At 49.1% G+C, this 22,960-nt stretch overlaps 1 protein-coding gene across 1 annotated transcript; it reads left to right on the top strand.

Moving 5' to 3' along the window:
• The first annotated feature begins 187 nt into the window (after positions 1-187).
• On the top strand, positions 188-21,547 carry LOC139423621 (conserved oligomeric Golgi complex subunit 1-like). The gene is made up of 16 exons (XM_071175204.1): positions 188-496; positions 896-1,006; positions 1,317-1,450; positions 1,837-2,018; positions 4,178-4,354; positions 4,948-5,104; positions 8,211-8,421; positions 9,095-9,467; positions 11,492-11,976; positions 13,442-13,588; positions 14,140-14,301; positions 16,208-16,308; positions 17,391-17,499; positions 19,577-19,686; positions 21,129-21,210; positions 21,473-21,547. Exons 1-16 carry the CDS (start codon positions 188-190, stop codon positions 21,479-21,481), a joined length of 2,859 nt encoding a protein of 952 aa, XP_071031305.1. The 3' UTR covers positions 21,482-21,547.
• The last annotated feature ends 1,413 nt before the right edge of the window (positions 21,548-22,960 follow it).

Below are 22,960 nucleotides of genomic sequence, written 5' to 3'. Positions count from 1 at the left end.
TGAGTTGCGGTCATATGATGTATTGTAGTAACATATTAGTTCCGTATGAGGCGCTGTTACTTTCCCGGCTCCTCATTTTCCGTTTTTCACTTCTGATGCATTGTTTACGTGGAAGTGAGTTTCGCTCCGTCTTCCGGGTTGTAGATCCTTCAGGTTGGCATTTCGCTTACAGCGAAGCTCAGCTGCGATGGCCGTGGTTCCTGCTCAATCTCTCCGGGTTTCGGATATCCGAGACCCGACTGTTCTGTTCGAGCGGTACAACACCGAGGAGATACGCGGCATCGAGCGGAATGTCCGCGGAGAGATCGAGCACAAGAAGGAGGAACTTCGTCAGATGGTGGGCGAGCGGTACCGCGATTTGATCGACGCCGCCGACACCATCGGAGAGATGCGTCAGTGTTCGGAGAGCGTGGTTACGTCCATCCAGGACATGCACCGCTATTGCCACAAGCTGAAACAGGGGAAAAGCGTTCCCCAAAGCAACAGCAAAGAAGAGGTATGTGGCTCCACTGTGAAGCTAACGAGCGGTGGTGATGGCTAACTAGTTCTGTTGATTTAGATAGCAAACTGTTCTGCAGAATACCATTCCCCGATCCCTTCTGGACAGGTTGTGATGTGTGATTAGACTCCGACAGGTTCCACCCGTTGTGAGATGATTGGTATATGTCAATGATGGGATTATCTGTGTGAGTTTCAATATCTACTACACCCTATATCTCTGTGTGATTGTCTCTCTGCCTGTCCCTTTATTTATGTATGTAATGTAGCCTGTCTTAGCTTTCCCATCAAGTCCCAGGAGAGGTTCTACACCTTGGCCTCTCAGATCAATCACTGTGTATCCCTGTGATTATCTCTGTCTGTATGTGTTTATAAACTCTCTCTCTTTTCACACCAGGTCCAGAGGCAGTCCCAGGAGAAGTTCTACACCATGGCCTCTCAGATCAAGCTGCTGCTGGAGATCCCAGAGAGGATCTGGAGTTCCATGGAGGCCTCTCAGTACCTGCAGGCAAAGACACTTATTACTAAGACAGTGGACTGTTAGCATTTCCCATAGGAAGACACTGCATACTTAGCCGTCGTTGCTAATACTAGCTGGGCATGGCCAATGATTTATGTAAACCCACATCATAGGGCACTGCTAATGCTAACTCTTGGTTTAATGGACACTCCTGACCAGCCAACCAATATTTCATTTCAGAATTGGTTAAAATTAGGTTATGGTCAGTTTTAGAGATTGGGTAGTCGGGCTGTCAATGGGATGCTGGTCAGAAAAGCCCTTATAGCCTCTCCCTGGTTTACCACCCTCTTTGCTGCAGGCCACACAGCTCTACCTGCTCTGCTGCCACCTGCACAGACAGCTCCACCTGGAGGCTGGAGGACCACAGTACAGCCCCGTCCTCGCCCGCTTCCCCATCCTGGTCAGGCAGGTGGCTGCTGCTGGACACTTCAGGTGAATGTCACCGTGATGTAATTTTGGATGAGGGAGACGATTATCAAATCTGGATTTTCTGTGAAATTGAAGAGCCTACCTCAGCAGGGCTAGAAGCACCACATTCAATATAGGGGCACCACATTCGATATAGGAGCACCACATTCAATATAGGAGCACCACATCCAATATAGGGGCACCACATTCAATATAGGGGCACCACATTCGATATAGGGGCACCACATTCGATATAGGGGCACCACATTCGATATAGGGGCACCACATTCGATATAGGAGCAGCGCATTCAATATAGGAGCACCGCATTCAATATCGGAGCGCCACATTCAATATCGGAGCGCCACATTCAATATAGGAGCACTCTCTCTCTCTTCTACCCCCCTCCCAGGTCCACCATTTTGCTGGACAGTAAGTCAGTCCTGCGTGGTCGGGCGGTGTCTGACCAAGCCATCGCTGAGGCCCTAGTGTCCACCATGCTCCTCGAGGACAGCTCTCCACGTCAGGCTCTGGCTGACTTCCTCCTGGCTAGGAAGGCCTCTATCCAACAGCTACTCAACCAGCCACAGCATGGTACTAGTATATACCACTCTACCACAATACAATACCACACATACTTCCTACACAATACAACCAGCCACAGCATGGTACTAGTATATACCACTGTACCACAATACAATACCACACATACTTCCTACACAATACACAACATATCATCCAACACAATACGTAACACAACATCCTACACAATACACAACACAATGCAACACAATACACAACATCCTACACAATACACAACACCACATCCTATACAATATCCTATACAATACACAACACAATACAACATCCTACACAACACAATACACAATACAACATCCTACACAATAAAACATATTACAGCCTTGACACTTCCACCCCAAGTCAACATGTCCTGTTATCACACTTCCACCCCAAGTCAACATGCCCTGTTATCACACTTCCTCTCCCCTGTTATTACACTTCCTCTCCAAGTCAACATGTCCTGTTATCACACTTCCACCCCAAGTCAACATGTCCTGTTATCACACTTCCACCCCAAGTCAACATGCCCTGTTATCACACTTCCACCCCAAGTCAACATGCCCTGTTATCACACTTCCACTCCAAGTCAACATGTCCTGTTATCACACTTCCTCTCCCGAGTCAACATGTCCTGTTATCACACTTCCACCCCAAGTCAACATGCCCTGTTATCACACTTCCACTCCAAGTCAACATGTCCTGTTATCAGTCTTCCTCTCCCCTGTTATCACACTTCCTCTCCAAGTCAACATGTCCTGTTATCACACTTCCTCTCCCCTGTTATCACACTTCCACTCCAAGTCAACATGCCCTGTTATCACACTTCCACTCCAAGTCAACATGTCCTGTTATCACACTTCCTCTCCAAGTCAACATGCCCTGTTATCACACTTCCTCTCCAAGTCAACATGCCCTGTTATCACACTTCCTCTCCAAGTCAACATGTCCTGTTATCACACTTCCACCCCAAGTCAACATGCCCTGTTATCACACTTCCACCCCAAGTCAACATGCCCTGTTATCACACTTCCTCTCCAAGTCAACATGTCCTGTTATCACACTTCCTCTCCCCTGTTATCACACTTCCACTCCAAGTCAACATGTCCTGTTATCACACTTCCACTCCAAGTCAACATGTCCTGTTATCACACTTCCTCTCCAAGTCAACATGTCCTGTTATCAGTCTTCCTCTCCCCTGTTATCACACTTCCTCTCCAAGTCAACATGTCCTGTTATCACACTTCCTCTCCCCTGTTATCACACTTCCTCTCCCCTGTTATCACACTTCCACTCCAAGTCAACATGCCCTGTTATCACACTTCCACTCCAAGTCAACATGTCCTGTTATCACACTTCCACCCCAAGTCAACATGCCCTGTTATCACACTTCCTCTCCAAGTCAACATGTCCTGTTATCACACTTCCACCCCAAGTCAACATGCCCTGTTATCACACTTCCTCTCCAAGTCAACATGTCCTGTTATCACACTTCCTCTCCAAGTCAACATGTCCTGTTATCACACTTCCACTCCAAGTCAACATGTCCTGTTATCACACTTCCACCCCAAGTCAACATGTCCTGTTATCACACTTCCACCCCAAGTCAACATGCCCTGTTATCACACTTCCACCCCAAGTCAACATGCCCTGTTATCACACTTCCTTTCCAAGTCAACATGTCCTGTTATCACACTTCCACTCCAAGTCAACATGTCCTGTTATCACACTTCCACCCCAAGTCAACATGTCCTGTTATCACACTTCCACTCCAAGTCAACATGCCCTGTTATCACACTTCCACCCCAAGTCAACATGCCCTGTTATCACACTTCCTTTCCAAGTCAACATGTCCTGTTATCACACTTCCACTCCAAGTCAACATGTCCTGTTATCACACTTCCTCTCCAAGTCAACATGTCCTGTTATCACACTTCCTCTCCCCTGTTATCACACTTCCACTCCAAGTCAACATGCCCTGTTATCACACTTCCACCCCAAGTCAACATGCCCTGTTATCACACTTCCACCCCAAGTCAACATGTCCTGTTATCACACTTCCACTCCAAGTCAACATGTCCTGTTATCACACTTCCTCATCTCTGTTCAGTGGACCGGTGTGGTGTTTTGATGTGTGGTTCAGGTTGACAGTCATGTCTGTGTGTGTGTCCCAGGTGCTGGTATTAAGGCCCAGGTGTGTAGCCTGGTAGAGCTGCTGGTGACCACTCTGTACCAGGCCTACGCTGTCTTCTACGTAGCCCCAGAAGGGAGTCCCCGGCTGGGGGACGGAGGGCTGAGCTCCGGCCTCCTCTTCACCACTCTGGAGAACGTCACCTCCACCACACCTACAGGTAGATAGATACCTTGCAGATACCTTGCAAGAAATGGTTGAAGAAGAAAAAATACTTTATTTATTTATTTATTTAACCTTTATTTAACTAGGCATGTCAGTTAAGATAATTCTTATTTACAGTGACGGCCTAACCTACTTTCATCCCATTTTAGGCCCAAACTGATCTGGAGCCCCTAACTTTGATAAGACTAAATAAGCGTGTTATATTAGATTGTATAAGCAACATGGTCTACCTTGACCTTTTGATTGGCCTCTCTGAGGGATATTGACTTTCAACAATGGAGAATTTTAATACCAATTATAAACCGAGGAGTTTGGGTCTTGGATGCTGATGATCTGAAACAGTGTTTCAGCTGTGTGTGTGTATATCCAACAATATACCATGGGTATGTTGTAAAGACACAAAAATACTTGTTTACTGTTAGATGTTTGTTGGTAACCAGTTTATAACAGCATTAAGGCACCTTAGGGGTTTGTGGTATATGGCCAATACACAACACCCCTGTGGGCCTTATTGTTGAATTATAGAACTGTAGACATCTCTGTGGTAATCTGTCCTTCCGGTCTCACCTGTTGTCACCTGTTGTCCAGGTAAAGGGAGGCGTGTCCTTCAGGAGGAGGTGAGTACAGGAAGCTGGTTCAAGTACCTCCCCTCTTCCATCGCTGAGTTCCAGCCCGCGCTCAGAACCCTGGCTCAGCCAATCCAGAGAGAGCAGCTCAGAGACACCCTACAGCAGTGGATCAACACGTAAGACCTCATCCAATCAATACCCTTTACTTTTGCATATAGAAACAGCTGCCATATTTCAGCCAATCAATACCCTTTACTTTTGCATATAGAAACAGCTGCCATATTTCAGCCAATCAATACCCTTTACTTTTGCATATAGAAACAGCTGCCATATTTCAGCCAATCAATGCCCTTTTAATTTCAACAACTGATATTCAATATCGATCATAGTCGGCTGTAGAACTATAAAAAGATTATTAAGGAGAGTCTGATCTGAGACCAGAAAATGACCAGCTTCTTCAGGAACTATATCTGCTCTGGGAACCAAATCAACCAAAATGGAACTCTCACATGCTGACTAGAAGAGGGGGGGGGCACACGCGTGTATGGGTCCGCACACGCGTGTATGGGTCCGCATGTTGATTTTTGTCCATCCAGACCAGACGCGATCAGGGCCCACGGGTTGAAATATGTGACTTCCAGACAGTGGCGAGGGAGTTGATAAAACCTTCAACTTGGGGACACACTCTTGTCTTGAATGATGTCATTCATGTTCCACTAATAAATCATTTAAACAAGCCTGAAGCCAAATTAACAAATCCCCTGTCATTGTAAACCTCGGTAACAGGTAGCCCTTTACACTCCTACTCGTATAGGGGGTTGAACATGGCAGATTTGAACACTGAAAAAACCCTCAATTGGAGCTCAGTGTCTGTACAGTAACATGATGTCAGAGCTCAGTGTCTGTACAGTAACATGCTATACATGACGTCAGAGCTCAGTGTCTGTACAGTAACATGCTATACATGACGTCAGACCTCAGGCTCTGTGCTTCACAGCTCTGTATGGGTTTTTACTGACAGCCGTTATGAACTAGAGCCCCGTACGTGACCAGAAGTTGTCCCCATCCCTGCCCCTAATTGGGCAACTTTTGTAAGTGTTTTGTTGACCGAGGGAAGGAAATGCTGTGAATGAAGAGGACTCAAATGTATTTAAAAGATGAGACGTTGAGGACTATAATAAACACTGCTTTGATGTGATACAAGCCAAATACCTGTGAGTCCAAATGTGCACTTCACATTTCCACATCATCAAACTCATGTTGATGATCACTAGGTTTTATACCCTGGGTTGTCCTGAACACAATGAGACTGATACCCTGGGACATCCTGAACACAATGAGACTGATACCCTGGGTTGTCCTGAACACAATGAGACTGATACCCTGGGTTGTCCTGAACACAATGAGCCTGATACCCTGGGTCGTCCTGAACACAATGAGCCTGATACCCTGGGTTGTCCTGAACACAATGAGACTGATACTCTGGGTTGTCCTGAACACAATGAGCCTGATACTCTGGATTGTCCTGAACACAATGAAACTGATACCCTGGGTTGTCCTGAACACAATGAGCCTCATGCCCCGGGTTGTCCTGAACACAATGAGCCTGATACCCTGGGTTGTCCTGAACACAATGAGACTGATACCCTGGGTCGTCCTGAACACAATGAGACTGATACCCTGGGTCGTCCTGAACACAATGAGACTGATACCCTGGGTCGTCCTGAACACAATGAGACTGATACCCTGGGTCGTCCTGAACACAATGAGACTGATACCCTGGGTCGTCCTGAACACAATGAGCCTCATACCCTGGGTTGTCCTGAACACAATGAGCCTCATGCCCTGGGTTGTCCTGAACACAATGAGCCTCATGCCCCGGGTTGTCCTGAATACAATGAAACTGATACTCTGAGTTGTCCTGAACACAATGAGCCTGATACTCTGGGTTGTCCTGAACACAATGAAACTGATACTCTGGGTTGTCCTGAACACACTGAGACTGATACCCTGGGTTGTCCTGAACACAATGAGACTGACACCCTGGGTTGTCCTGAACACAATGAGACTGATACCCTGGGTTGTCCTGAACACAATGAGCCTGATACCCTGGGTCGTCCTGAACACAATGAGCCTGATACCCTGGGTCGTCCTGAACACAATGAGACTGATACCCTGGGTCGTCCTGAACACAATGAGACTGATACCCTGGGTCGTCCTGAACACAATGAGACTGATACCCTGGGTCGTCCTGAACACAATGAGCCTCATACCCTGGGTTGTCCTGAACACAATGAGCCTCATGCCCTGGGTTGTCCTGAACACAATGAGCCTCATGCCCCGGGTTGTCCTGAACACAATGAGCCTCATGCCCCGGGTTGTCCTGAACACAATGAGACTGACACCCTGGGTTGTCCTGAACACAATAAGCCTCATACCCCGGGTTGTCCTGAACACAATGAGCCTCATACCCCGGGTTGTCCTGAACACGTGAACGTGTAGATGGAGGGAAAGCAGGTGAATTGGCATTCAGCCAGACTCTATAACTCGTCTTTTCATTCTCATCCCAGCTGGAAGGAGGACGTCTGTAACAGAGTCAGCAGTCTGGTTAGGGTTGTTATCATGTTGTAATGTTTCTCCCAGCTGTAACAGAGTCGGCAGTCTGGTTAGGGTTGTTATCATGTTGTATTGTTTCTCCCAGCTGTAACAGAGTCAGCAGTCTGGTTAGGGTTGTTATCATGTTGTATTGTTTCTCCCAGCTGTAACAGAGTCAGCAGTCTGGTTAGGGTTGTTATCATGTTGTATTGTTTCTCCCAGCTGTAACAGAGTCAGCAGTCTGGTTAGGGTTGTTATCATGTTGTATTGTTTCTCCCAGCTGTAACAGAGTCAGCAGTCTGGTTAGGGTTGTTATCATGTTGTATTGTTTCTCCCAGCTGTAACAGAGTCAGCAGTCTGGTTAGGGTTGTTATCATGTTGTATTGTTTCTCCCAGCTGTAACAGAGTCAGCAGTCTGGTTATGGTTGTTATCATGTTGTATTGTTTCTCCCAGCTGTAACAGAGTCGGCAGTCTGGTTAGGGTTGTTATCATGTTGTATTGTTTCTCCCAGCTGTAACAGAGTCGGCAGTCTGGTTAGGGTTGTTATCATGTTGTATTGTTTCTCCCAGCTGTAACAGAGATGGCAGTCTGGTTAGGGTTGTTATCATGTTGTATTGTTTCTCCCAGCTGTAACAGAGTCAGCAGTCTGGTTAGGGTTGTTATCATGTTGTATTTTTTTCTCGCAGCTGTAAGGAGGACATCTGTAATGGTGTCAGCAGTCTGCTGGTCTATGTGAACAGTCTGAAGGGCCTAGCCTCCATCAGAGATGCTGTGTGGGACCTCCTCTCCACCGACTCCATCAGTCAACACTGGAGCTTCATCTGCCAGCGGCTGTTAGAGCGCCCCCTAGCGCTGTGGGAGGACTTCCTACAGCAGCTCTTCCTCCAACGCCTGCAGGTAACTAGCTACACTCAGGTCCCGTTTCCAGGACACAGATTAAAGCTAGTCTTAATCTAGGTTTAGATTAACGAGACCCAGGCCTCGTCCCCCGGGCTTTGATTGTGGACACTTGGAAGAAAGTGTGTGGTGCACCACATTAGTCCTGGAGGAAGTAGCACCTTCTATGGAGAATCTCTGTTGACCAGGCTTTTCAGACTAGGACTAATCTGTGTCCATGTTATAAAATAGAATGGAGCACTGACAGTTTTAGCTGTTGTTGTTAATATTATTCTCTTGTTGTGTGTATTCTATACACCCCTGCTCCTCTCATTACATTGAGCTGTTCTCATTCAGACAGTGGGGAACCTTTTAGAAACAGAACAACAGATTTAACCTGCCGATTTAACTAGCTAGTAGCTACAGCTGTCTTCTGTCTTCTAGCTATCTAGTGAACTAGTTCTCCTCTCCAGAATAGTTCTAATCTGCTCACTGTGTCTGTCTGTTTCCTCTCCCTCTCTCTATCTCTCTCTCTCTCTCTCTCTCTCTCCTTTCCTGTCACTCTCTCATCTCCTTTTCTACCCCCCCTCTTCCATCTTCCTCCCTCCTTTCTATCTCTCCCCTTCTCTCTATCTTCTGCTCCCTTAATTCTCCCGTTCTCCATCTCCCCCTCTTCTTCCATTCTCTCCCCCAGGCGATCACCCAGGAGGGTACAGAGACTATCTCCACCAGCTGCAGACAGCTCCTCTCCTCTGCCCTTCGAGAGCTAGAGGGCCAGCCCACCCCTCCGGGCCCCGGTCCACCAGGCTCCAGCCCTCCCCTCCCCAGCCGAGGTGCTCTCTACGAGGCAGACGTGGCCTCTTTCCTGTGGTCCGAGGCCCAGGGGGACCTACTGAGCGACGCGGCCTGGGTCAGTGTATCCCAACGGGGGCCACAGCATCGGAGCGGCCTGGCCATGAAGACTCAGGCCCTGACACCCTGTGTCCAGATCTTCTGTTCATCACTGGATGCTGCTCTCAGAGACAGACTGGATGACCTGCAGCACTACCTGCCCTCTGATAACACAGGTAGGTAGACAGATGGATTACCTGTCCTCTGATAACACAGGTAGGGAGACAGATGGATTACCTGTCCTCTGATAACACCGGTAGGGAGACAGATGGATTACCTGTCCTCTGATAACACAGGTAGATGGACAGATGGATTATTGGACTTTATTTCTACAGTAGGTCCAATTAAGATATTATCCCAGGGAGACCTGGCCTAATGATAATGTAATGTGAACTAAGGTGAAATACTTAACATGAAGTCATCAATATCGACTGCATCTCAAACTCTCTTCTCATTATAGTGGACTCCTTTTGACCAGAGGTTCTCCTCTGTCTCCTTCCTCCACTCTACCTCCTCCCCCTCTACTTCCTCCTCCATCTCCTCCACCCCCCCTATACCATCTTCTCCACCTCTACCTCCTCCTCCCCCTCTACTTCCTTCTCTACCTCCTCCATCTCCACCTCAACCTCCCCCTCTACTTCCTCCTTCATCTCCTCCTCCACCCCCCTCTATACCATCTTCTCTACCTCTACCTCATCCATCTCCACCTCAACCTCCCCCTCCCCCTCTACTTCCTCCTATACCTCCTCCTCCACCTCTACTACCTCCATCTCCTCTTCCTCCTTCTCTCCCTCTACCTCCTATTCCTTCTCCCCCTCCCGACCTCCACCTTCTCTCCCTCTACCTCCTTCTCCTCCTCCTCTACCATCTCCTCCTCCACCTCCCCCTATACCACCTCCTCCATCTCCTCTTCCACCTCCCCCTCTACAACCTCCCCCTCTTCCTCCTTTACCACCTCCTCTATCTCCTCCTCCACCTCTACTACTACCTCCACCTCTACTACTACCTCCCCCTCTACCACCTCCTCCACCTCCCCCTCTACCACCTCCTCCACCTCCCCCTCTACCACCTCCTCCATCTCCTCCTCCCCCTCTACCTCCCCTTCTACCATCTCCTCCATCTTCTCCTCCCCCTCTACCACCTCCTCCATCTCCTCTTCCTCCTCCCCCTCTACCACCTCCTCTTCCTCCTCCCCCTCTACCACCTCCTCCATCTCCACTTCCTCCCCCTCTACCACCTCCTCCATCTCCACTTCCTCGCCCTCTACCACCTCCTCCATCTCCTCCTCCACCCCCCCCCCTACCACCTCCTCCATGTCCTCCTCCACCCCCCCCTCTACCACCTCCTCCACCTCCCATCTACCACATGCTCCATCTCCTCCTCCACCCCCCCTCTACCACCTCCTCCACCCCCCCTCTACCACCTCCTCCACCTCCCCTCTACCACCTGCTCCATCTCCTCCTCCACCCCCCCTCTACCACCTCCTCCATCTCCTCCTCCACCCCCCCTCTACCACCTCCTCCACCTCCCCTCTACCACCTGCTCCATCTCCTCCTCCACCCCCCCTTCTACCACCTCCTCCATCTCCTCCTCCACCCCCCCTCTACCACCTGCTCCATCTCCTCCTCCATCTCCTCCTCCACCCCCCCTTCTACCACCTCCTCCATCTCCTCCTCCACCTCCCCTCTACCACCTGCTCCATCTCCTCCTCCACCCCCCCTCTACCACCTCCTCCATCTCCTCCTCCACCCCCCCTCTACCACCTCCTCCACCTCCCCTCTACCACCTGCTCCATCTCCTCCTCCACCCCCCCTTCTACCACCTCCTCCATCTCCTCCTCCACCCCCCCTCTACCACCTCCTCCACCTCCCCTCTACCACCTGCTCCATCTCCTCCTCCATCTCCTCCTCCACCCCCCCTTCTACCACCTCCTCCATCTCCTCCTCCACCCCCCCTCTACCACCTGCTCCATCTCCTCCTCCACCCCCCCCTCTACCACCTGCTCCATCTCCTCCTCCACCCCCCCCTCTACCACCTGCTCCATCTCCTCCTCCACCCCCCCCTCTACCACATCCTCCTCTACCACCTCCTCCACCTCTCTCTACCTCCTCTTCTACCATCTCCTCCACCTCCTCTACCACCTCCTCCATCTCCTCTTCCTCCCCCTCTACCTCTTCCTTCTCCTCCTCTTCATCCACAGATCCCCAGGTCCCCTCCGTCTCCTTCACTATAGGCCTCGGCTCTGGGTCCAGTTCTGGTTCCGGTACCGTCTCATCCTTCGACCGGTTCACAGACGCCATGGCGGTAGAGGAGACCCTACGTGAACGCTGTCTAGCATGCGTACGTGACATCATCACCTGCGTACGCTCTAAACTGGGGGCGGCCTCACCTGTTGGCTCCTCCCCCAGCCCAGCCCGTCTAAGCTCGGTGCTCTTCATGGCCCGCCTCTGTCAGTCCCTCAGCAAGCTCTGCCCCAACCTCAGGCAGTGCATCCTGGGTAAACAGGGCTGTGCTGCAGCTGACCCTGTTACCAAGGGAACACCCCGCCAAAGCAGGAAGTTGGGGAAGGCGGCTGCCAAGGCGACAGAGGTTAGCCCCGCCCAGGCCAAGTGGGCGTGTCTGAAAGAGGAGCTTCTGGTTGTCAGTATGGAAGCATATCGGATATGGAGCTCCGCCCTCTCTAAGGTGAGGGGGTTACTTGGAGGGATAGTTCACCACTAAATCAAAGTTTGTCAGACATTTTCTGGGGCTGTTTAAACATCTCAGAGTTGGAGGATCTAGGATCAGTTTAACCTTTTAGATTAAAATGAAATACATGGGCAGGGGGGGCCTGATCCTAGACCAGCTCTATTACTGAATACTGGTCCTATTAGATTACATGGACAGGGGGGGGCTGATCCTAGACCAGTTCTATGATTGAATACTGGTCCTATTAGATTACATGGACAGGGGGGACCTGATCCTAGACCAGTTCTATGACTGAATACTGGTCCTATTAGATTACATGGACAGCGGGGACCTGATCCTAGACCAGTTCTATGACTGAATACTGGTCCTATTAGATTACATGGACAGGGGGGGCTGATCCTAGACCAGTTCTATGATTGAATACTGGTCCTATTAGATTACATGGACAGGGGGACCTGATCCTAGACCAGTTCTATGATTGAATACTGGTCCTATTAGATTACATGGACAGGGGGACCTGATCCTAGACCAGTTCTATGACTGAATACTGGTCCTATTAGATTACATGGACAGGGGGGACCTGATCCTAGACCAGCTCTATGACTGAATACTGGTCCTATTAGATTACATGGACAGGGGGGACCTGATCCTAGACCAGTTCTATGACTGAATACTGGTCCTATTAGATTACATGGACAGGGGGACCTGATCCTAGACCAGCTCAATGACTGAATACTGGTCATTTAGATTACATGGACAGGGGGACCTGATCCTAGACCAGTTCTATGACTGAATACTGGTCATTTAGATTACATGGACAGGGGGACCTGATCCTAGACCAGCTCTATGACTGAATACTGGTCCTATTAGATTACATGGACGGGGGGGGGGGGGGGGCTGATCCTAGACCAGCTCTATGACTGAATACGGGTCCTATTAGATTACATGGACAGGGGGGACCTGATCCTAGACCAGCTCTATGACTGAATACTGGTCCTATTAGATTACATGGACAGGGGGACCTGATCCTAGACCAGCTCTATGACTGAATACTGGTCCTATTAGATTACATGGACAGGTGGTACCTGATCCTAGACCAGCTCTATGACTGAATACTGGTCCTATTAGATTACATGGACAGGGGGGACCTGATCCTAGACCAGCTCTATGACTGAATACTGGTCCTATTAGATTACATGGACAGGGGGGACCTGATCCTAGACCAGTTCTATGACTGAATACTGGTCCTATTAGATTACATGGACAGGGGGGACCTGATCCTAGATCAGCTCTCTGAGAGGCTTGATACAGAGTTTTGTGGTCTAAGAATGTCAGACAAACTTCCAACAATCAGTTTGAAATGAAATGACAACCCAGTCTATTTAGGCCGAGCCATTCTTCCTTTGTTGTCATGTCTTTTATTACCTTACCCCCTGGTCTCCCCCTCTCTCTCCCCCCCAAGGCGCTGGTAGGTCAGTTTGCGACCTCGTTGCACGCAGAGTCTGCCGGGGCTATCCTAGCAAACGCCACCAACTGGGAGGAGCTAGAGATCCAGGAAGAGGCAGAGTCAGGGAGCAGCGTCACCTCCAAGATCAGACTTCCTGTCCAGGTAAGAGTGATGTTATGACATCATCGCTCAGCTCAGCAGGACCTGACCAGTAGTGTCTCACAGATAGGAGAAAGGATTTTCAAATAGAAAATTAACACTGAGATGCTGCAATATTATCTCTCTGTCTCCCTCTCTCACTCCCCCCTCTGTCTTCCTCTCTCTGTCTCTCTCTGTCTCTGTCTCGCTCCCCCTCTCTCTCTCTCTGTCTCTGTCTCGCTCCCCCCTCTCTGTCTCCCTCTCTCACTCCCCCCTCTCTCTGTCTCTCACTCTGTCTCTCTCTCTCTCTCTCTCTCTCTCTCTGTCTCTCTCTCTGTCTCTCTCTCTGTCTCTCTCTCTGTCTCTCTCTCTGTCTCTCTCTCGCTCCCCCTCTCTGTCTCCCTCTCTCACTCCCCCCTCTCTCTGTCTCTCTCTCTCTCTCTGTCTCTCTCTCTCTCTCTGTCTCTCTCTCTGTCTCTCTCTCGCTCCCCCTCTCTCTCTCTCTCTCTCTCTCTCTCTCTCTCTCTCTCTCTCTGTCTCGCTCCCCCTCCCCCCCCCCCCCCCTCCCTCCATAGCCGTCATGGTTTGTCCAGTCTCTGCTGTTCCACCTGTGTCTGGAGGTGAACGGTGTAGGGGGTCATGCTGTGCCCCGCCCCACCCTACAGGAGTTACTACAAGGCTGCATGGACCTGGTGCTGCACCAGTACCAGAACCTCATACACACAGCGCAGGACAAGGTAACACACACACAGCGCTGGACAAGGTAACACACACACAGCGCAGGACAAGGTAACACACACACAGCGCTGGACAAGGTAACACACACACACACAGCGCAGGACAAGGTAACACACACACACAGCGCAGGACAAGGTAACACACACACACTGCGCAGGACAAGGTAACACACACACACAGCGCAGGACAAGGTAACACACACACACAGCGCAGGACAAGGTAACACACACACACACACAGCGCAGGACAAGGTAACACACACACACAGCGCAGGACAAGGTAACACACACACACAGCGCAGGACAAGGTAACACACACACACAGCGCAGGACAAGGTAACACACACACACACAGCGCAGGACAAGGTAACACACACACACACACACACAGCGCAGGACAAGGTAACACACACACACACACACAGCGCAGGACAAGGTAACACTCACACACAGCGCAGGACAAGGTAACACACACACACAGCGCAGGACAAGGTAACACAGACACACAGCGCAGGACAAGGTAACACACACACACACACACACAGCGCAGGACAAGGTAACACACAGCGCAGGACAAGGTAACACACACACAGCGCAGGACAAGGTAACACACACACACAGCGCAAGACAAGGTAACACACACACACACACACACACACAGCGCAGGACAAGGTAACACACACACACAGCGCAGGACAAGGTAACACACACACACACACACACAGCGCAGGACAAGGTAACACACACACACACACAGCGCAGGACAAGGTAACACACACAGCGCAGGACAAGGTAACACACACACACAGCTCAGGACAAGGTAACACACACACACACAGCTCAGGACAAGGTAACACACACACACAGCGCAGGACAAGGTAACACACACACACACAGCGCAGGACAAGGTAACACACACACACACAGCGCAGGACAAGGTAACACACACACACAGCGCAGGACAAGGTAACACACACACACTGCGCAGGACAAGGTAACACACACACACACTGCGCAGGACTAGGTAACACACACACACACACTGCGCAGGACTAGGTAACACACACACACACGGCGCAGGACCAGGTAACACACACACACACACACACACACAGCGCAGGACAAGGTAACACACACACACACACACACAGCGCAGGACAAGGTAACACACACACACAGCGCAGGACAAGGTAACACACACACACACACAGCACAGGACAAGGTAACACACACACACAGCGCAGGACAAGGTAACACACAGGGCTGACACTGTAATCATAGAGCACACCTGGACAACGAAATTAGTTGTCATCCTAAAGAGATGTTGCTCTCCCCCCTCCTCTTTCTCTCTCTCCCCCTCCTCTTTCTCTCTCTCTCCTCCCCTCTCTCTCTCTCTCTCTCTCTCCCTCCCTCCTCTTTCTCTCTCTCCCCCCTCCTCTTTCTCTCTCTCTCTCTCTCCCCCTCCTCCTCTCTCTCTCTCCCCCTCCTCTCTCTCTCTCCCCCCTCCTCTCTCTCTCTCTCCCCCTCCTCTCTCTCTCTCCTCCCCTCTCTCTCTCTCTCCCCCCTCCTCTTTCTCTCTCTCTCTCCCCCTCTCTCTCCCTCCTCTCTCTCTCTCCCTCCTCTCTCTCTCTCCCCTCCTCTCTCTCTCTCTCCACTCTCTCTCTCTCTCTCCCCCCCTCCTCTCTCTCTCTCTCTCTCCACTCTCTCTCTCTCTCCCCCCTCCTCTCTCTCTCTCTCTCTCCACTCTCTCTCTCTCTCTCCCCCCCTCTCTCTCTCCACTCTCTCTCCCCTCCACTCTTTCTCTCCCCTCCACTCTCTCTCCTCCCCCTCTCTCTCTCTCCCCCCTCTCTTTCTCCCCCCCCCTCTCTCTCTCTCTCTCCAGGACTGACCGATCCCTCTGACGCAGAACAGGTCTCTACAGCTGTTATTTGACCTGAGATATCTCACTGCTACCCTGGGTACCAAACTAGAGGATGGCAGGGGCTTCCGCTCTCAACAAGACCCCAGGTACACACACACACACACACACACACACACACCTGGTCTCTCTGTATGTTACAGGGTTCAGTAACATCCTGGTCTCTCTGTGTGTTACAGGGTTCAGTAACATCCTGGTCTCTCTGTATGTTACAGGGTTCAGTAACATCCTGGTCTCTCTGTGTGTTACAGGGTTCAGTAACATCCTGGTCTCTGTATGTTACAGACATCCTGGTCTCTGTATGTTACAGACATCCTGGTCTCTGTGTGTTACAGGGTTCAGTAACATCCTGGTCTCTGTATGTTACAGGGTTCAGTAACATCCTGGTCTCTGTATGTTACAGGGTTCAGTAACATCCTGGTCTCTGTGTGTTACATGGTTCAGTAACATCCTGGTCTCTGTGTGTTACAGGGTTCAGTAACATCCTGGTCTCTCTGTATGTTACAGGGTTCAGTAACATCCTGGTCTCTGTATGTTACAGGGTTCAGTAACATCCTGGTCTCTGTATGTTACAGGGTTCAGTAACATCCTGGTCTCTGTATGTTACAGGGTTCAGTAACATCCTGGTCTCTGTGTGTTACAGGGTTCAGTAACATCCTGGTCTCTGTGTGTTACAGGGTTCAGTAACATCCTGGTCTCTGTATGTTACAGGGTTCAGTAACATCCTGGTCTCTGTATGTTACAGGGTTCAGTAACATCCTGGTCTCTGTATGTTACAGTGTTCAGTAACATCCTGGTCTCTGTATGTTACAGTGTTCAGTAACATCCTGGTCTCTCTGTATGTTACAGGGTTCAGTAACATCCTGGTCTCTCTGTATGTTACAGGGTTCAGTAACATCCTAGTCTCTCTGTATGTTACAGGGTTCAGTAACATCCTGGTCTCCCTGTGTGTTACAGGGTGCAGTAACATCCTGGTCTCCCTGTGTGTTACATGGTTCAGTAACATCCTGGTCTCCCTGTGTGTTACATGGTTCAGTAACATCCTGGTCTCTCTGTATGTTACAGGGTTCAGTAACATCCTGGTCTCTCTGTATGTTACAGGGTTCAGTAACATCCTGGTCTCTCTGTATGTTACAGGGTTCAGTAACATCCTGGTCTCTGTATGTTACAGGGTCCAGCAGGTGTGTGATTCGCTGGAGAGCTACATTGATCCCTTTGACCTGGATGTGTTCATGCCGCCATTCAACAGCAACCTCAACCGCCTATCACAGAGGAGTTCGGTACGAATGGCCCCGCCCCCTGATGCTACTAATGTGATTGGAGACTAAAATAAATCATGATATTCAGTGTAGAGTCGGGTTATCCTGGGTTATCCTGGGTTATCCTGGGTTACCCTGGATTATCCTGGGTTATTCTGATTTATCCTGGGTTATCCTGGGTTATCCTGGGTTATTCTGGGTTATTCTGGGTTATCCTGGGTTATCCTGGGTTATCCTGGGTTATTCTGGGTTATCCTGGGTTATTCTGGGTTATCCTGGGTTATCATGGGTTACCCTGGGTTATCCTGGGTTATCCACTGTGTATTGATCGTTCAGTAACTTTGGTCACAATTGGTAGCTCTCTGAGGTGCTGTTGGGGATTCAGATGTTGTATTGACGTTGTGATCATTTATGTGGTGTGTTTATATTGTACGATTGTGGTGTTTTGGTTGCGTTAAGGTTGTTGTGCTAACATTGTGATAATGTTGTAATAACATTTCTGTAAACACCGGCTGAGAGGCTCGTAAGGATTTCACAGCCGCTACAGATCACAGTGTTACAGAATACAATAACAATACTCCAGTCTGACAGCAAGTCACTATCATCAGATATGAGAACAATCCATAACATACAGCATGGAGTCTAGTGACCATCAACTCACATCCTGTACAACCACAACACCGGAAATCATGGAGTCTAGTGACCATCAACTCACATCCTGTACAACCACAACACTGGCAATCATGGAGTCTAGTGACCATCAACTCACATCCTCTACAACCACAACACTGGAAATCATGGAGTCTAGTGACCATCAACTCACATCCTGTACAACCACAACACTGGAAATCATGGAGTCTAGTGACCATCAACTCACATCCTGTACAACCACAACACTGGAAATCATGGAGTCTAGTGACCATCAACTCACATCCTCTACAACCACAACACTGGAAATCATGGAGTCTAGTGACCATCAACTCACATCCTCTACAACCACAACACTGGAAATCATGGAGTCTGGTGACCATCAACTCACATCCTGTACAACCACAACACTGGAAATCATGGAGTCTGGTGACCATCAACTCACATCCTGTACAACCACAACACTGGAAATCATGGAGTCTAGTGACCATCAACTCACATCCTGTACAACCACAACACTGGAAATCATGGAGTCTGGTGACCATCAACTCACATCCTGTACAACCACGACACTGGAAATCATGGAGTCTAGTGACCATCAACTCACATCCTCTACAACCACAACACTGGAAATCATGGAGTCTAGTGACCATCAACTCACATCCTGTACAACCACAATACTGGAAGTCATGGAGTCTAGTGACCATCAACTCACATCCTGTACAACCACAACACTGGAAATCATGGAGTCTAGTGACCATCAACTCACATCCTGTACAACCACAACACTGGAAATCATGGAGTCTAGTGACCATCAACTCACATCCTCTACAACCACAACACTGGAAATCATGGAGTCTAGTGACCATCAACTCACATCCTCTACAACCACAACACTGGAAATCATGGAGTCTAGTGACCATCAACTCACATCCTCTACAACCACAACACTGGAAATCATGGAGTCTAGTGACCATCAACTCACATCCTGTACAACCACAACACGGGAAATCATGGAGTCTAGTGACCATCAACTCACATCCTCTACAACCACAACACTGGAAATCATGGAGTCTAGTGACCATCAACTCACATCCTGTACAACCACAACACTGGAAATCATGGAGTCTAGTGACCATCAACTCATATCCTGTACAACCACAACACTGGAAATCATGGAGTCTAGTGACCATCAACTCACATCCTGTACAACCACAATACGGGAAATCATGGAGTCTAGTGACCATCAACTCACATCCTGTACAACCACAACACTGGAAATCATGGAGTCTAGTGACCATCAACTCACATCCTGTACAACCACAACACCGGAAATCATGTGTGTTACACACAGGGGAAATGTAGCAATATGCTAAAGCCCTGTGTTAATTACTTAATTCTCTTTAAATGTCCCCATTCCAAACACCATGTTAATGTTGTGTGGTTCCAGGTGTTGTTGGGGTTGTTGACGGGGACAGAGAAGCAGTTTGTTTCCCGTGGTAACAGCGCGGCCTCTCAGGAACCATACAACATCCTGCCGCTGGCCAGCACCCAGATCAGGTGACTACACACACCAGCACCCAGATCAGGTGACTACACACACCAGCACCCAGATCAGGTGACTACACACACCAGCACCCAGATCAGGTGACTACACACACCAGCACCCAGATCAGGTGACTACACACACCAGGACACACACCAGGACACATATTCATTAATACAAAGTATCTCTGAATAGGAGTTCTGATATTGGATCACTGGACAGGTAGGACCTGATCCTAGACCAGCTCTATGACTGAATACTGGTCCTTTTAGATTACATGGACAGGGGGACCTGATCCTAGACCAGCTCTATGACTGAATACTGGTCCTTTTAGATTACATGGACAGGGGGGACCTGATCCTAGACCAGCTCTATGACTGAATACTGGTCCTAATTGATTACATGGACAGGTAGGAGCTGATCCTAGACCAGCTATATAGCCCAGTACCCTGTCTATAGGCTACAGGTCCATTAGTATTATAGCCCAGTACCCTGTCTATAGGCTACAGGTCCATTAGTATTATAGCCTAGTACCCTGTCTATAGGCTACAGGTCCATTAGTATTATAGCCCAGTACCCTGTCTATAGGCTACAGGTCCATTAGTATTATAGCCCATTACCCTGTCTATAGGCTACAGGTCCATTAGTATTATAGCCTAGTACCCTGTCTATAGGCTACAGGTCCATTAGTATTATAGCCTAGTACCCTGTCTATAGGCTACAGGTCCATTAGTATTATAGCCTAGTACCCTGTCTATAGGCTACAGGTCCATTAGTATTATAGCCCAGTACCCTGTCTATAGGCTACAGGTCCATTAGTATTATAGCCTAGTACCCTGTCTATAGGCTACAGGTCCATTAGTATTATAGCCTAGTACCCTGTCTATAGGCTACAGGTCCATTAGTATTATAGCCTAGTACCCTGTCTATAGGCTACAGGTCCATTAGTATTATAGCCTAGTACCCTGTCTATAGGCTACAGGTCCATTAGTATTATAGCCCAGTACCCTGTCTATAGGCTACAGGTCCATTAGTATTATAGCCTAGTACCCTGTCTATAGGCTACAGGTCCATTAGTATTATAGCCTAGTACCCTGTCTATAGGCTACAGGTCCATTAGTATTATAGCCCAGTACCCTGTCTATAGGCTACAGGTCCATTAGTATTATAGCCCAGTACCCTGTCTATAGGCTACAGGTCCATTAGTATTATAGCCCAGTACCCTGTCTATAGGCTACAGGTCCATTAGTATTATAGCCCAGTACCCTGTCTATAGGCTACAGGTCCATTAGTATTATAGCCCAGTACCCTGTCTATAGGCTACAGGTCCATTAGTATTATAGCCCAGTACCCTGTCTATAGGCTACAGGTCCATTTAGTATTTTAACCCAGTACCCTGTCTATAGGCTACAGGTCCAGACGTATTTTAACCCAGTACCCTGTCTCTGTTCTCCAGGTTTGGGCTGTTACCTCTGAGCATGACCAACTCCCGTAAAACCAAGTCCTCCACACAGGGAAATGACATCACACGCCCACTGGTGAGTCACACGGACGGACGAGTGGGGTGGGGTGTTGGGGGAGGACGGACCGGCGGGGAGGGGGAGGACGGATGGGTGGGGGAGGGCGGGGGGGTGTTGGGGGAGGACGAGGTCTGAGGTTGAACGTATAGCTGAGGTTTTCATATAAACCTGCCTGTATGAATGTCAACCTCACTTCAAGTTTCAGTCTGTTTTTTAACCTTGGCCATGTCTGTTGATTTCCTACGATGTGTATCATGATGTTTTATGTCTGCATTTCCAGCTGTTTTGAGGGCAACAGACCCAGGACAGCAGCAACAGGTCATTGTGTGTGTGGGGTATCTTTAGTGTGTGGGTGGTATCTTTAGTGTGTGTGTGGGTGGTATCTTTAGTGTGTGTGTGGGTGGTATCTTTAGTGTGTGTGTGGGTGGTATCTTTAGCGTGTGTGTGGGTGGTATCTTTAGCGTGTGTGTGGGGTATCTTTAGTGTGTGTGTGGGGTATCTTTAGTGTGTGGGTGGTATCTTTAGTGTGTGTGTGGGTGGTATCTTTAGTGTGTGTGTGGGTGGTGTCTTTAGTGTGTGTGTGGGTGGTATCTTTAGTGTGTGTGTGGGTGGTGTCTTTAGTGTGTGTGTGTGTGGTGTCTTTAGTGTGTGTGTGTGTGGTGGTATCTTTAGTGTGTGTGGTGTCTTTAGTGTGTGTAGTGTCTTTAGTGTAAGTGTGTGTGGTGGTATCTTTAGTGTGTAGTGTCTTTAGTGTGTAGTGTCTTTAGTGTAAGTGTGTGTGGTGGTATCTTTAGTGTGTAGTGTCTTTAGTGTGTAGTGTGTGTGGTGGTATCTTTAGTGTGTAGTGTGTGTGGTGGTATCTTTAGTGTGTGTGGTGGTATCTTTAGTGTGTGTGGTGGTATCTTTAGTGTGTGTGTAGTGGTGTCTTTAGTGTGTGTGTAGTGGTGTCTTTAGTGTCTTTAGTTATCTATCTTTAATGTGTAATATTCTATGTGCCATGAAGTGTTTTTACAGTGGGGAGGTTTGCAGTGTGGAGGTTTGCAGTGGGGAGGTTTGCAGTGGGGATGTTTGCAGTGGGGAGGTTTGCAGTGTGGAGGTTTGCAGTGTGGAGGTTTGCAGTGGGGAGGTTTGCAGTGGGGAGGTTTGCAGTGGGGAGGTTTGCAGTGGGGAGGTTTGGTTGTTAACGTGGCTTCTGGTTTGGTTTGATGTTGCCTCAGATCGCTAACTAACAAGGACATGTGACCTGCTTCCTCACTGCCATCCCATTCCCTGTATAGTACACTGTTTTTGAGCCCTGTGGGTTTTTGCTGACGGCTAACCTGGTTTCACGCTGTCTGCCGGGATCTGCAGTCAATTCATGAATCGGCAATGTTCCTATTTTTTATCTTAAGAGGATTTTTCAATTCTCCTCAACTGATTTTTGTAGTGACGTGGATTTGACCTCCACCCTGCCTCACACCATTCCAAACCGTATCTGTGACCAGACAAACAGCGAGTGTTTTCACATCCATTTTCCATGGGGGTGCATCTCAATACTCTGACGTGGCTTCCTCTCATTGTCTCCTCGCCTTCATCTGCACTGATCTGAACGAACAAAACAAAGGAAGCCGACCCGCTTCCTTGCTTATTAGGGAGGAGACAAGGACATGAGGCCAGGGTCGAGTTCATGTCACGCACAGAATGGAAAACATTAGTTCAGGTAGTCTCTCTCTATTTCTCTCAGTTCAGGTAGTCTCTCTCTATTTCTCTCAGTTCAGGTAGTCTCTCA

The sequence above is a fragment of the Oncorhynchus clarkii genome, chromosome 13 (genome assembly GCF_045791955.1).
Source record: "Oncorhynchus clarkii lewisi isolate Uvic-CL-2024 chromosome 13, UVic_Ocla_1.0, whole genome shotgun sequence".
Lineage (NCBI taxonomy): Eukaryota > Metazoa > Chordata > Actinopteri > Salmoniformes > Salmonidae > Oncorhynchus > Oncorhynchus clarkii.
This window is presented reverse-complemented; position numbering and strand designations above follow the sequence as displayed.